We start from the raw sequence: 13,599 nt of genomic DNA on the forward strand, positions 1-13,599 counted from the left end.
CCGTCTGCCTGTCTCTTGCACATGTGGGATGTGAAAAGCTCTGGCTTGCTGTGCTGCTGGTCATGTAGCTGAACTGACCCTCCAGCTGTGGCGGGTGCAGCCCAGAACACACCTGGTAGCTGCCTGGAGCTGCCCGCAAGGAATCCATTCATTCTCACCTCCATCCCTGAGCTAATGGGATGAGCCCTTCTCACTGTTCCCAAAGCCTCCCTGTTCTTCCAGGACCACCTGAGTGACCCTGGAGATCCAGGCTGTGGTCCTGAACACTGTGACCTTGACCGCTGCCCCCTCAGAGGCCCAGACCCCCCACTGGGATTTGCTGTGGTGATTCCTGTGGGTCCTCCCCACTCTGCCCTCTCCCTCCCAGGAGGGCTTTTCCCCTCAGCACCTCTGTCTGCTCCCCACTGCTGGTCTGGTCTCAGCTGAGCCTTCCCTGGGCCAGGGGCTGGGTTGGAGAGGATCAGGGCGGCCCCGGGGGATGGAAGGAGAGGGTGGGAGGGCGTTTGGGGCATGGGGGCTCCTTTATTTCACCCCAGTCACAGACACACAGACCAAAGGCAGTGCTCAGCCTTCTATTAGACGTTCTGCCTCGCCGAGACAAACACCCACCCTACATGCACCTTCTGGAGTGCACTCCCGGCGGGGTGGCGCGTGTTCTGGTGGCTGGGCGGGGTGTAGGGGACAGGACTGGCATCCTGTCCTCTGAGAGGGGGCCTGGGTGAGGTTCGCGTGCTTGTGGCAGTGGCTGGGGAAGGGTTTTCATGCCCTGCACAGGGTTGCACGTGCAGTGGTGTCCCAGACCAGGACGCAGGGCCCTGCCCGTGGGGAGCAGCCTGGGAGTGGGCGGGCAACAGCTGGGGCCTGGGCTCTCTTGAGGGGCCTTCCCCTGGTGCCTCCAGGTCCAGCTTCTGGCCCAGTTCCCAAGAAGATGGGGTTTCCTTGGAGGGTCACGGGGGAATCCCCGCCTCACATTGGCTCCGCCCCTTGCCTGGCACTGCACTCTCTCAGCCTGTTCCCTCCACTGGGAGCTGGGACCCTAACCCCTCAGAGGGAGGATCCTCTAGAGAGGGGCCTGTGGGCTCGCGGGTTTGTGGGCAGAGCCGGTGCAGACAGTGTCTGAGGGAGCAGGTGACTGGGACGCGGGCCTGGGCACAGGGGGGCTGGGCTGGCCTAGTCGTCTTTGTCCTTGGCGCCATGTTTGAGGATGCGGGTGAACTCCACGTAGTTGAAGTTGCCTTTCTTATCAATGGGCGCCTCGCGGTACATCTCATCCACTTCCTCGTCTGTGAAGCGGTCGCCCATGGTGGTGAGCAGCTCCCGGAGGTGGTCCTCGTGGATGAAACCTGGGGGGGGGTGGGCAGGGCCAGGGCCATGAGACAGGAACTCGGGCCAGGACACACCTAACACCCTCTACCCCCGGGGCCCCCACCAGCCCTTTCAGACCCCAGAGAGGCCAGGAAAAGCCACAGCCCTGGTCTCTGTTCAGTTCAAGGTCGCCAGGGCCCATAGGGAAGAGTTCCGCCGTGGGACTGTCGGCGAGGTGTTTCTGCAGCGGACCTGGGGCTGGGGGGCGGTGCTGGGTATGTCCTGCTTTAAGAGCCTGAGCCCCAGAGTTCCACTGCCTGAGTTTGAATGCTGATCGCCCCCTTCTTTCTAGCTGTGTGACCTTGGGCAAGTTACTTAACCTCTCTTTGCCTGTTTGATCTGGAAAATGGGGGTGAAAATATACCAAGCTGGTAGGGGACTGTGATGGCAGGAAAATGTTCGAACACGCTTAGGCCAGTGGTGTGCCTGTGGCCCCTGAGAAACTGCTGGAGCAGCTACTGCCAGCATTGCTCTGGCCTGTCCCTGGGAGACACCGGCTGTGAGACAGAAGCCCTTTGGAAGATTCGAGGGTGGGGGCTGGTTTCTGTACCTCGTTGGCCAGAGGGCCTGAAATGGTTTGGAGTCTGGAAGGGTAGAAAGCAGAGGCCTGGTGTGTTGGGCCAACAGGTGAACTAGGAAATGGGAAAGCTTGGTGGATGTGGGCTGTTTTAGTCTCGCATTTGGGGGAGAAAACAAGAAAGTAGCCTAGCTTTTATGGTTCTGGCAACAGAAACGGGTGATTTCTGTCCTGGCCTTTGGGGGCAAGCGCGGCCGGGTCCCCCCGGCATACGTGGGGGTGCCCTGGGGGAGGTGTGCAGGCCCAGCCCCGTCCAGGCCTCCATCCAGAGGCTGCCGACCTGAGGCCTCCTCGTCGAAGCAGGCGAAGGCGTTGCGGATCACGTCCTCGGGGTCCGTGCCGTTCAGCTTCTCCCCAAACATAGTGAGGAACATCGTGAAGTTGATGGGCCCCGGGGCCTCGCTCATCATGCCCTCCAGGTACTCGTCCGTGGGGTTCTTCCCTGTGGTGGGAGGGCCATTTGTGCCTGCTGTCCCCTCCCGTCCCCTCCCTCCTCCCTGTCCCCTCCCTTCATGGCCCCACAGACAGGAGACAGTACGTTTTGTAAACTGTAAAGCATGTCTCTGGGACGGCCGGCTCTCTGACTGCTCCCTCCCCGCTCTCCTGGCAGGTGGCCTTGACCACTTTCCTCCTCAGGTCTGGGGTCTGGATGTCCGCCACGGGTAATGCTCACTGAAGTATAAGGGCCCCCATCTGCTGACCGCTCACGGCGTCCCGTGCTCCATGTGCCTTATTGCTTTAACTTCCACCACCTGTGAGGTCAGCAGTCTTATCCCCCTTCACAGGTGTGGGACCTGAGGCCCAGAGGTTAGGACTTGTCCTTAGTCACACAGTGAGTAAGGAGTAGAGCCAGCATTTGAAGCCAGAAGGCCAGACCCCAGGTCCCAGGCACAGTTTTGAAAGTAGTTAAACCAGTGAGCTTTGGTGCCACACAGGCTAGGGTTTGAATCCCAGCTCTATGCCTGTTTCCCCTGCCTCTGAGGAGAACTGTGAAGGTGAAGAAGGCAATGGCTGTAAAATGGGCAGAACAATGATTGGCACTGGCCCTGTGGATTTGAGTCAACTGCTGGTTCAAATCCCAACTCTACCGCTGAGTAGCTGTGTGACCGTGGGCAGATTACATAACTTCTCTGAGCCTCTGTTTCCTCATTTATAAAGTGGGAATGATAATCACACCTACCTAATAGGATTGCTTTGAGATTTAAGATAATACCTGCAGAGCTGCTTCTTGTTATTATTTTATTATTTGCTGCTCTTGTTTTTTGTTGTTGTTGTTGTTGTTGTTTGTGATACGCGGGCCTCTCACTGTTGTGGCCTCTCCCGTTGCGGAGCACAGGCTCCGGACGCGCAGGCTCAGCGGCCATGGCTCACGGGCCCAGCCGCTCCGCGGCATGTGGGATCTTCCCGGACGGGGGCACGAACCCGTGTCCCCTGTATCAGCAGGTGGACTCTCAACCACTGCGCCACCAGGGAAGCCCTGTTCTTGTTTTTTAACCTGAGGTTCCTTTGTTTTGGGGCATGCCGGTGTGGCATGCAGGATCTGAGTTCCCTGACCAGGGATCCAACCCATGCCCCCTGCAAGTGGAATTGTGGAGTCCTAACCACTGGACTGCCAGGGAATTCCCAGAGGATGATGTTCTTAACCAGAGGCCATGATTGATCTGTGGACTCACTGACACGAGCTACAAACAGGAGTGAGGATTTTTCTGGGTAGATGCCCAGGCCTGTCATCAAGTCTCTGGGGTTGAGGGCCCCGGGTGCAGGCGCTGCCTCATAAATGGAAAAGAGTCTTCGCGTCCCTGTCTCCTCTGAGCCTCACACACTCTGCTCTGTCCCCATGGGATGGCTGAGGCCTGAAGAGCTGTGACATGGGGACTCACAGCTCCTCCCCTCGCCAGGCCTCAGTCCTCCTTCCTGCCGGTGACCTCCTCAGGGAGGGAGCCTTCAGGTGAGTCTGGCCTGAAGCTGGGAGGGGTGTGGTGCCGAGCGTGGGCGCAGTGTGTGATGTCAGCCCTCCTGCTCCCTCTACATTGCTTGCTCCTCCCACCAGACACCCTGGGGGTGCACACAAGGGCCACGGTCACCATTGCACAGGAGGGGAAACAGGCACAGAGCGGGACTGCCCAGCTGTGAGGGGCAATGCCAGGGACTGACTCAGGCCTATCTGGCCATAGGCTGCTGCCTCTACTGTCAGAGACCACCCCCTCCCCCAGCCAGTGTCTGGCCCAGATGCTCTCACCTGGATGAAGGGGGCACCAGAAACTTGGGTTGAGGGTGGTTGTCTGTGGCTAGCACATGGGGAGGGATATGGAAGCAGAGCCACAGGCTGGGGGCTGGTGTCTGGAGGCCTGGCCTCTGGGCCTCAGTTTCCCCATCTGAGCAATGGTGAGATGCACTAGATTCCTGAGCCCTTTCAGCTCTGATTCTGATTCTGGGGAAATCACTGGAGTCAGCCTCTCAGAGCCTGACACAGGTGACCTCTAAAGGAGGGGGGCAGATACCCTGGCCTCCCTTCTAAGGCCTCAGTTTCCCCACTGTACAATGGAAAGTCCATGCAGTTCAAACTTTCTTGTAGTTGCTGATCCCTTTCTTTAAAGCAAATGGTACCGGGCAGCCCGATCCACAAATCTGCCTGAGGCAGTCCTGCCCTGGAGTGGGCCTGTCTGGGTTCAAGTCCAGTGGCAAACTGCTCTGTGCCTCAGTTTCCCTACCTGCTAAATGGAGAAAGTGATGGCAGCTACTCTCCAGGGTGGGTGCCTCATGTCAGTGCACAGGAAGTGTTCCGTAAGGGATGAGCAGCCCCACTGCCTGCTCCAGCTGCAGCCCTTGCTGGGCCCACTTGGACTCCCACACCCCGCCCCTGCTCACCCAGCGAGGCCAGCATGTCATGCAAGTCCTCCTTGTCAATGAAGCCATCTCGGTTCTGGTCAATCATGTTGAAGGCCTCCTTAAACTCCTGGATCTGGGACTGGTCAAACATCGCGAAGACGTTGGATGTGGCCCGCTGTGGCCGCTTCTTGGTGGTCTTGGCCTTGGCCCGTTTACTGGACATCTTGGCTGCGGGCGTGTGGGGCTTTCCTGTAGGCAGTGGGTGTAAGTGGGAGAGCCTCCTGTGACCCCAGGCCAGAGAATCTTCTGGCCTGCCCCTGCTCGGCTGTCAGTGCCTGGGCTGGTCTCTGTGCTCCCATAGGCCTGGGGCTTCTGCCACCCAGCTCAGCATAGAGCGTTGGCCCTGTGTGATCTGAAACAACTTCCTCTACCTCTCTGAGTGAGTATACTCATCTGGGAATGGGATAGGACTGCCCAGCCGAAGGGATTAATTGACTTAGTGCCCAAGAAGCCCCTGGCATGGTGCCCGGCACAGAGGAAGCTATTTTTGCTGTGACTGTTTGGGTAAGACACTTAGGATTGGGTTCGGTGCCAACCATTTCCGTGCTTTATCTCCTTTAAGCCTTAATAGCATTTACACTGTCCATCTCTCTCCGGCTTACAGGGTGGGTTGCCTTGTGAGAGGCTCTGAGGCTCCCTGCCCCCACCAGCAGGAAGGAGCTGGGTCAGCGGCACGCATTCCTGACATTCCTCATCCTCTCCTCCTCCCCATCCCTCTGCCCTCCCTCCTCTGGAGGTTCTGGAAGGCCAGTGCTCTGGGCAGTCTCCCTTCCCCCCACCTGTCCACACTTGACCAGCCCCTTAGGGTGGGAGATAGACCTGATTTGGGCCCTACCCCTTGTTCTCACTCCTCAGTGCTTATAGGAGCATAGAGCTCCCCCCGGCTGAGAAGCCCAGCTTCCTGTCACCCTTGTTTAGACCTGGGCTCCGAGCCTGTCTCACCCATTGCATACAGACCCAGACACTTCACCTTGAAACCCTTGAGGGTTCCCGCCATCCCCTCCCCTCCCCCAGCAAGTCTTGGCCCCTCAGCCTGGCATCAAAGGCCCTGTGTGAACCCCTCCTGCTCTGCTCTCTGACTGGCCATGGCATCCCTCATGGTGTCCCTCCTGCCATCTATGTCTGCTCCCCAGACCCCCCCCCCCCCGACTTTCCTTCTTGGTCCTTCCCCCTGGAATGCCTTTCCTTCTCCAGCCCAGTTCTTCAGGCAGCCCTTGGGGAGCAGTTCCCCCACCCTGGCTTTGACAGTAAGCACTTAAAGGTCTTTCTCCCTCACAATCAATCAGGGCTGGTGTAAGTCCCCCGATTTAAACTTCAGCCCATGGTGGTGCTCATAGATGCTTGTTTAATGAATGACTATGAAGGCAACTGCAGCCAGTCTGCTGCCCACTGTACAGATGGGGAAACTGAGGCCCAGCAAGGGGCTCTCCCTGAACCCTTGTCATGGCTAGTGGGGACTGTGCCCCTGAAGACCTAGGGTCATGTGCCCCTCAGCTGGGGCAGTTGTGGGCCTGGCCCCAGGACTGCTGCCCTCTTTCCTCTGCCCTGAGTTCCTTTGTCGAGGATCTGCAGGAAGCCTTAAGTGCTCCTCGATCTGTCGCCAGGCCTGTATCTCCTGACCCTGTTCAAGCCATTTGCCGTCTTTGGCCTTTGAGATCTTAAACCCTGAGCTGGGATGCTGGCCAGCCCCAGTCCTTCCCCAGAGCCACGGCTGCCTATAGTACTGGGTCCCACAGGACTGACACACCTGGCCCTCAGGGTTTCTCCTGTGGTTGAGGGTGGGTAGACAAAAGCCTTTCCCACCCTTGACGTGGGTGGGAGTGGGATGGTGCTGTCGGCAGGGCGTGCCACCGTGTCCTGTGGTTAGTGCTTCGAGGGGCCACTCCTGCCCTGAGCCAGGTGTTCTCTGGGAACTCTGACTCATGGCACCCACAGAAGGCAGCTGAGGAGGAGTCCACTGTGCCCAGCAGAGGCTGTGATGGTTATCATCACTGTCACCCCCCCCCCGCCCCCCGTAAAGTTCTAGGGCAGACGTGGCAGGATGAGAGAGAAAGCCGCGACCAAAGGCGGGAGTGGCCAAGAGCTCACCCACTGCTCTGATACTAGCTGGGCTCCCCTGCCTCCCTGGCCACCCCATCTCCGCCCTCTTGTGCTGAGGGGCCGTGACAGGGCTTGGAGCACTGAACTGTACAGTTTGTCCATCCCAGCAGTCTTGGGAAGCAGGGTGGGGAGAGTGGGGAGAGTGGGGCGCCCCTCACCGTGCAATTAGAAGAACTGAGGCCCGTGAAGTGGTGTGTCCATGAGAGGGGTAGAGTCCAACTGGAAGCCAGGACCTCTGGGCTAGGGGTGGGTCTGGGGGTGGCAAATGGCCTTTCATGGTGGGCGGATGGCTACTGAGGGGCTGAGGACTCTTTGTGACCAGAGGCAGTTTCCAGTCTTGGTTGAGGGACTGGGGTCAGAGACAGGCTGGCCTCTTAGCCCTGGAGCCGTCCCCTCATCCTCCTGGGAATCCTAGCCACCGGCGATCCGATATCGCGGGTACTTGGCCTGCTGCAACTACGTGCCACCTCCCCCTTTCTGGTGCCTGAAATCCCACCGCAACAGCAAAGACAAGGCCTGTGTCCCCCATTACCTCATGGTCCCTATGGCTGGCAGTGCCAGATGCCTTGCTGGTAAGCTCACCTCATCTGAGGCAGTTATCTGACCCTTTCCTGAGAGCAGCCAGAGCAGCTGCAGGGCTGGGGAGGCGCGGGGACCAGGTCCTGAAGCCCAGGTCCTTGTCCAGCCGGGGGGCGGGGTGAGCCCGCAGAGGGCCCCTGGTGCAACTTCCCCACCCAGCTGGCCCAGGTGGGCAGACGGCTCAGAGTGGGCAAGCCCCAGGGCGCGGCACACAGCCTCGGTGTGTGTGTGTGTGTGTGTGTGGACGGGGGTTACTCCGGTCTCCATCCCTCTCTCCTGCCTCAGGAGATGGGGGATGGGACACGGACGCTCTGGAGGACACACATGGGTCCCCTAGGGCAGGGAACACCGGCAGCCACACGTCCTACCGTCCTCCCGGGCATCCCGAGTCCTGGGCTTGGCACCTCTAACTGCACAGCAAAGGGTCAGGGCCCGGACAGTCTTCCCTGGCCATAGGCCCACTGGTTCCCGGAGCCGGGAACAGTCTCCCTGCTGCCCAGACCCAGCCAGAATCCCCGTCAGACCGAGCAAGCTCGCAGCCCCAGCCAGGCCCACGAGCTGTCCCTGCCCAGAGGCCCTCCGACACCTCCCTGCGTCCCCAAGTTCGGGCCGCGGCTGTCACACCGCCCACACTAGACCACCCGGGTCGCCGGGCTCCCACCTGGTGCGGAGAAGGCGCTGGCTCGGTGCGCGGAGCGGGTGCGGAGCTGAGGCTGGCGGGCCGTCGGTGGGGTCCGGGCTGGGCGCGGCGGGGGCGCGGGGCGGGGCGCGGCGCCGGGCCTTACAAGGCAGAAGAATGTGCGGCAGCGGCGGGATGGGGGCGGGGCCGCGGCAGCCCGGCCTTATTTGGCCTCGACCCACGGCCCCGGGAGGCGGGGTGTTCCCGGGTGAACCCCCAGGCTGCCAGGGCCTTCCCCATCGTGGACCGGGGAGGTGACGGGGGTGAGTAGGGGGCCTGGACTGCCCGGGGAAGGGGGTTTATGTGGGCCGGCCCTTCGTCTCCTGCGAGGCTGGCAGAACATGCAGGGGCCTCTAGTCCTCAGACCCTACCCCCATCTTCCCCCCAAAGGCGCGCCGCCCGGCCCATTCCCGGGGGAGGGCCTCCTTCCACCAGGCCAAGTATGGCTTTTTTCCAGTCCCAGAGAAGAGGCGTGTCAGAGAGAACCCACTATCCTCATACAGAGCCAGCAGTCAGCCTCCTGGGGTGTGGGGCGCACATGAAAGTTGGGTAGGAACGTACTGGGGACAGCCCACCTCAGCCAAGTCATTCTTCTCTCAGGTGCCCTCAGTTTCCTCACCTGTAAAATGGGAGTGTGGTGGTGAGAATTCAGTGAAAGAGTGTCCAGAAAGACCCACGTAGACCCTGGGGAGCCAGCGAGAGGAGCAGGGGCGAGCGGACCCCCGGAGCATCCTTGCCAAAGGGGCTGCACCCCCTCTCCCCCTCTTGTTGGCCTGAGCTGGAGGATGGAGTCTGGAAGGACAGACCCATCCCCTCAGCCATCGGGCATCAGGTCCATCAGTTTGACCCGTGAAGCAACACTTTACCCATCAGCCCCTAGCTGGACTCCCGTCCTGCTCTCTCTCCCCTTTGATCCAACACGGACATTCCCAAGGGAACTTTTCAACGCCCAGTTACTTAGTCTGTAAATATTAACTGACACCTGCTACCTGCCAGGCACTGTGCTTGGGTGCTGGGGTAAGTACCCAAGTAATTGCACTCAGGAAGCATTTGTTCTTGTGGAGGGAAGTACCATGAACAAGTGGCTCCATGGCTTGGAGGGTAGAAATAAATGCCTTGAGGGAGAATAAAACTAGGTGAGGGGAGAGAGAGTAACAGGAGGTGGGGCTGCCTCCCAGGAAGTGACATCTGGGCAGCGCTGAAGGATGTGAGGGAGTGAGCCAGCCCAGAGAGGCTCTGGGGCAGAAGCCCTGTAGGGGAGCTTGGCCAGGTCACGGTCAAGGAGCAGCGGGAGGTCAGTGTGACTGAGGGGAGGGGGGTGGGAGAGGAGGTCTGAGAAGCACTAGGGACATAGCCCGGGGATCCTTGTGTTACCCCAAAACTGGGTTTGCCTCTTGGTGGGTGTCAAGCCAATAGACACTAACACGCCAAAGATCTGGAGAAGGAAGGATTTATTATTACTCACAGCCAGTAAGGAGAATCTTACTGGTGATCTTTCCCAAAGCAATGTTTCCCTGAACAGCAAAACGGGGGAAGTTTTAAGCTAAGGGTACATGCATATTCATGAAGGGGCTTGAGCAGAGCAGAAATCCGCATGGAAATGGGGCCAAGGTCCAAGCTTTAGCTGAAGTCAGGAGGGTCAGCATTACCATTCCATCCTCCACCTGGGGTGGGGGGTCTTAATCCCTGCAGAGCGCAAAGACAAGTTATCATGCCTATCCCTTGAGGAGGAACTAGGACTCTGCTCTATCAGTGCACTGTTGTCTGCCTTTTCTCTGTTCCTGCATTCCTTTGTTCTCTTAAGATCATTAATTACCGAGACCTGTTCAAGGGCAAGCATTGTGGTCAGGCTTAGATCACAGAATGACTTAGGCCAAAATGACTTCTCTTATGTCAAGAAAGCCATTCCTGGTTCTCTTTCTCCAGGGACCCCTTAACTTACCTGCTTACACTCGTAGGCCACTGTAAGACATCAGAGAGTTCTGAGCAGAAGGGTGGCGTGATCTGGCTTATGTTCTAACTGAATCCCCTTTGGGGTTGGGGAGGGGGAAGCAGGGAGACCAGTGAGGAGCTATTCAACAGGATGAGGTGTCCAGACTAGTGTGGTGGCAGTGGGAGAAGTGATGGGATTCTGGACATTTTTTTTGGCTTGGGAGGGAGGGTGGCCATGCAGTGCAGCTTGTAGGATCTTACTTCCCCGACCAGGGATCAAACCTGGGCCCTCGGCAATGAAAGTGTGGAGTCTTAACCACTGGATCACCAGGGAATTCCCATCTGGACATATTTTGAAGTTGCATCCAATAGGATTTTCGCATAGATTGGTATGTGTGTGAGAGTCAAGGAAGACTTGAAGACTCCAAGGGTCTGGTCTGAGCAGCTGGAAAGAAAGAGCTGACATTTTCTCTTATGGAAGGAGCAGGTTTGGTGAGAGATTAGAAGTTCCATTTTGGACATAATAAATTTTAAAAACTTTACTTTGAAATAGTTTCAAACTTACAGTAAAGTTATAAGAACTGTACAAAGAGCTCCTATATACCTTCACCCAGGTTCTCTAATTGTTAACATTGGCTTTATTATACTGTCTTCCGTGTGTGTGTATCCTCCTCCCCAACCATTTGAGAGTAAGTTGCACACATCAAGCCCTTTTACCCAAAATACTTCAGTGAGTCTCTCCTAAAAAGGAGATTATATTACATATTCATATTACAGTGATTAAAATCAGGAAAAATTTTTTTATTGAAATATAGTTGATGTACAGTATTATAAGTTACAGGTGTACAATATAGTGATTCACAATTTTTTTTTTTTTTTTTTTTTGCGGTACGCGGGCCTCTCACTGTTGTGGCCTCTCCCATTGTGGAGCACAGGCTCTGGACATGCAGGCTCAGCGGCCATGGCTCACGGGCCTAGCTGCTCCGTGGCATGTGGGATTTTCCCGGACTGGGGCACGAACCTGTGTCCCCTGCATCAGCGGGTGGACTCTCAACCACTGCGCCACCAGGGAAGCCCTAATACTATTTTTTTTTTAAAGATTTAATATTTTTTTTTTTTTTTTTTTGGCTGCATTGGGTCTTCATTGCTGCGTAGGCTTTCTCTAGTTGTGGTGAGCAGGGGCTACTCTTCCTTGCGGTGCGTGGGCTTCTCACCGCGGTGGCTTCTCTTGTTGTGGAGCATGGGCTAGTAGCTGTGTCACACGGGCTCAGTAGTTGTGGCACACGGGCTTAGTTGCTCTGTGGCATGTAGGATCCTCCCAGACCAGGGCTCGAACCCGTGTCCCCTGCATTGGCAGGCGGATTCTTATCCACTGTGCCACCAGGGAAGTCCCGATTTAATACTATTATCTAATTTACAATCCATATTCAGGTTTTGCCAATTATCCCAATAATGTCTTTTATAAAAAATTTCTTGGGCTTCCCTGGTGGCGCAGTGGTTGAGAGTCCGCCTGCCAATGCAGAGGACATGGGTTCGTTTCCCGCTCCGGGAAGATCCCACATGCCACGGAGCGGCTGGCCCGTGAGCCATGGCCACTGAGCCTGCGCGTCCGGAGCCTGTGCTCCCCAACGGGAGAGGCCACAACAGTGAGAGGCCCGCGTACCAAAAAAAAAAAAAAAAAAAAAATTCTTTCTGGTCCAGTAGCCAATCCAAGGTTATCATATTTCTTTGATCTCCTTCTCTCTGTGTGTGTGTGTGTGTGTGTGTGTGTGTGTGTGTGTGTGTGGTAAAATAACAAAATTTATCATTTTAACCAATTTTAAGTGTACAGTTCAGTGGCATTAAGTACATTCACATTGTTGTACAACTACCACTACCATCCATCTCCAGAACTATTGATAAATTCTGTAGCCATTAAATAGTAACTCCCTATTCTTTTCCCTGAGCTGCTAGGTAACCATCATTCTACTTTTTGTCTCTATGAATTTGACTACTCTGGGTCCCTCATATAAGTGGAATCAAACAGTATTTGTCCTTTTGTGACCAGTTTATTTCACTTAGCATAATTTCTTCAAGGTTCATCCATTTTTTAGCATATGTCAGAATTGTTTTCCTTCTTAAGGCTAAATAATATTCCATTGTGTGGAGAGACCACATGTTGCTTATCCATTCATCTGTCACCAGACATGTGGTTCTTTCCATCTTTTGGCTGTTGTGAATAATGCTGCTATTAACATGGGTGTAGTACAAATATGTTTTCACGTCCCTGCTTTTTATCCTTTGGGGGTATATATCCAGAAGCAAAATTGCAGGATTATATGGTAATTCTGTTTTTAATTTTTTTGAGGAACCGCCATACCGTTTTCCACAGAAGCTGTACCATTTTACATTCCCACCAACAGTGCGCAAGGGTTGTAATTTCTCTACATCCTCGCCAACACTTGTTATTTTCTGTTCTTCTTTCTTCCTTCCTCCCTTCCTTCCTTCCATCCTTCTTTCCTTCCTTCCTTCCTTCCTTTCTTTCTTTTTAATAATAGTCATCCTAATGGGTGTGAAGTGATATCTCATTGTGGTTTTGATTTGTATTTCCATAATAACTAACATTAAGTATATTTTCATGTGCTTATTGACCATTTGTGTATCTTCTTTGGAGAAATGTCTATTCAAATTCTTTGCCCATTTAAAAAATCAGGTTGTTGGACTTCCCTGGTGGTCCAGTGGTTAAGACTCCATGCTTCCACTGCAGGGGGCACGGGTTCGATCCCTGGTCAGGGAACTAGGATCCCACATGCTACATGACATGAGCCCCCCGCAGAAAAAAATCAGGTTGTTTTTTTGTTGTTGAGTTGTAAGAGTTTTTTAATATATTCTGGATATTAATCCCTTATCAGATAATATGATTTGCAAAAATTTTCTTCCATGCTGTGGACTTCTCTGTTTAAAATAATTTTAAAAATTTATATAATTTTTATATACCATAAAATTCACCCTTTTCAAGTGTACAATTCAGTGGTTTTAGAATACTCACAGAGTTATACAACCATCACCACCATGTAATTCCAGAACATTTTATCATCCCCCAAGAATCAACATACTCATTAGCAGTCACTCCCCACTTCCCCTTCCCCTCATCCCCTGGCAAACACTAATCTACCTTCTGTCTCCGGATTTGTTTACTCTGGAAATTTAATGTAAGTGGAATCATATAATATGTGGCCTTTTGTGACTGTCTTCTTTCACTTAGCATAATGTTTTCAAGGTCCATCTACATTACAACATGTATCAGTACTTCATTCTTTTCGTTGCTGAATAGTATTCCATTCTATTGCTGTACCACATTTTGTTTACATATTTATCAGTTGATTGATATTTGGGTTGTTCCCACCTTTTGGCTATTATAAATAATGCTACTGTGAATATTGGTGTATAAGTTTATGTGTGGATGTATATATCCACTTTTTTGGATATATATCTAAGA

General features: G+C 54.6%; 1 protein-coding gene across 1 annotated transcript; it reads right to left on the bottom strand.

Moving 5' to 3' along the window:
* Positions 1–556: 556 nt before the first annotated feature.
* On the bottom strand, positions 557–8,302 carry MYL9 (myosin light chain 9). Its single transcript, XM_079945654.1, has 4 exons — positions 8,172–8,302; positions 4,811–5,020; positions 2,223–2,384; positions 557–1,343 (listed from the first exon to the last, which is right to left on the bottom strand). The coding sequence occupies exons 2-4, from the start codon at positions 4,992–4,994 to the stop codon at positions 1,171–1,173; spliced, it is 519 nt and encodes a 172-aa protein (XP_079801780.1). The 5' UTR covers positions 4,995–5,020; positions 8,172–8,302; the 3' UTR covers positions 557–1,170.
* Between the last annotated feature and the right edge of the window lie 5,297 nt (positions 8,303–13,599).

The sequence above is a fragment of the Stenella coeruleoalba genome, assembly GCF_951394435.1.
Source record: "Stenella coeruleoalba genome assembly, chromosome: 15".
Classification (NCBI taxonomy): Eukaryota; Metazoa; Chordata; class Mammalia; order Artiodactyla; family Delphinidae; genus Stenella; species Stenella coeruleoalba.

Bases quoted from the DNA above. Each gene is read 5' to 3' on its own strand.
- MYL9 (XM_079945654.1), bottom strand. From the start codon at position 4,994: ATGTCCAGTAAACGGGCCAAGGCCAAGACCACCAAGAAGCGGCCACAG. The intron at 2,385-4,810 runs GTGAGCAGGGGC...CTCCCACCACAG, and splicing joins TGACATGCTGGCCTCGCTGG to GGAAGAACCCCACGGACGAG. The intron at 1,344-2,222 runs GTCGGCAGCCTC...ACCCCCCCCCAG, and splicing joins CTTCGACGAGGAGGCCTCAG to GTTTCATCCACGAGGACCAC.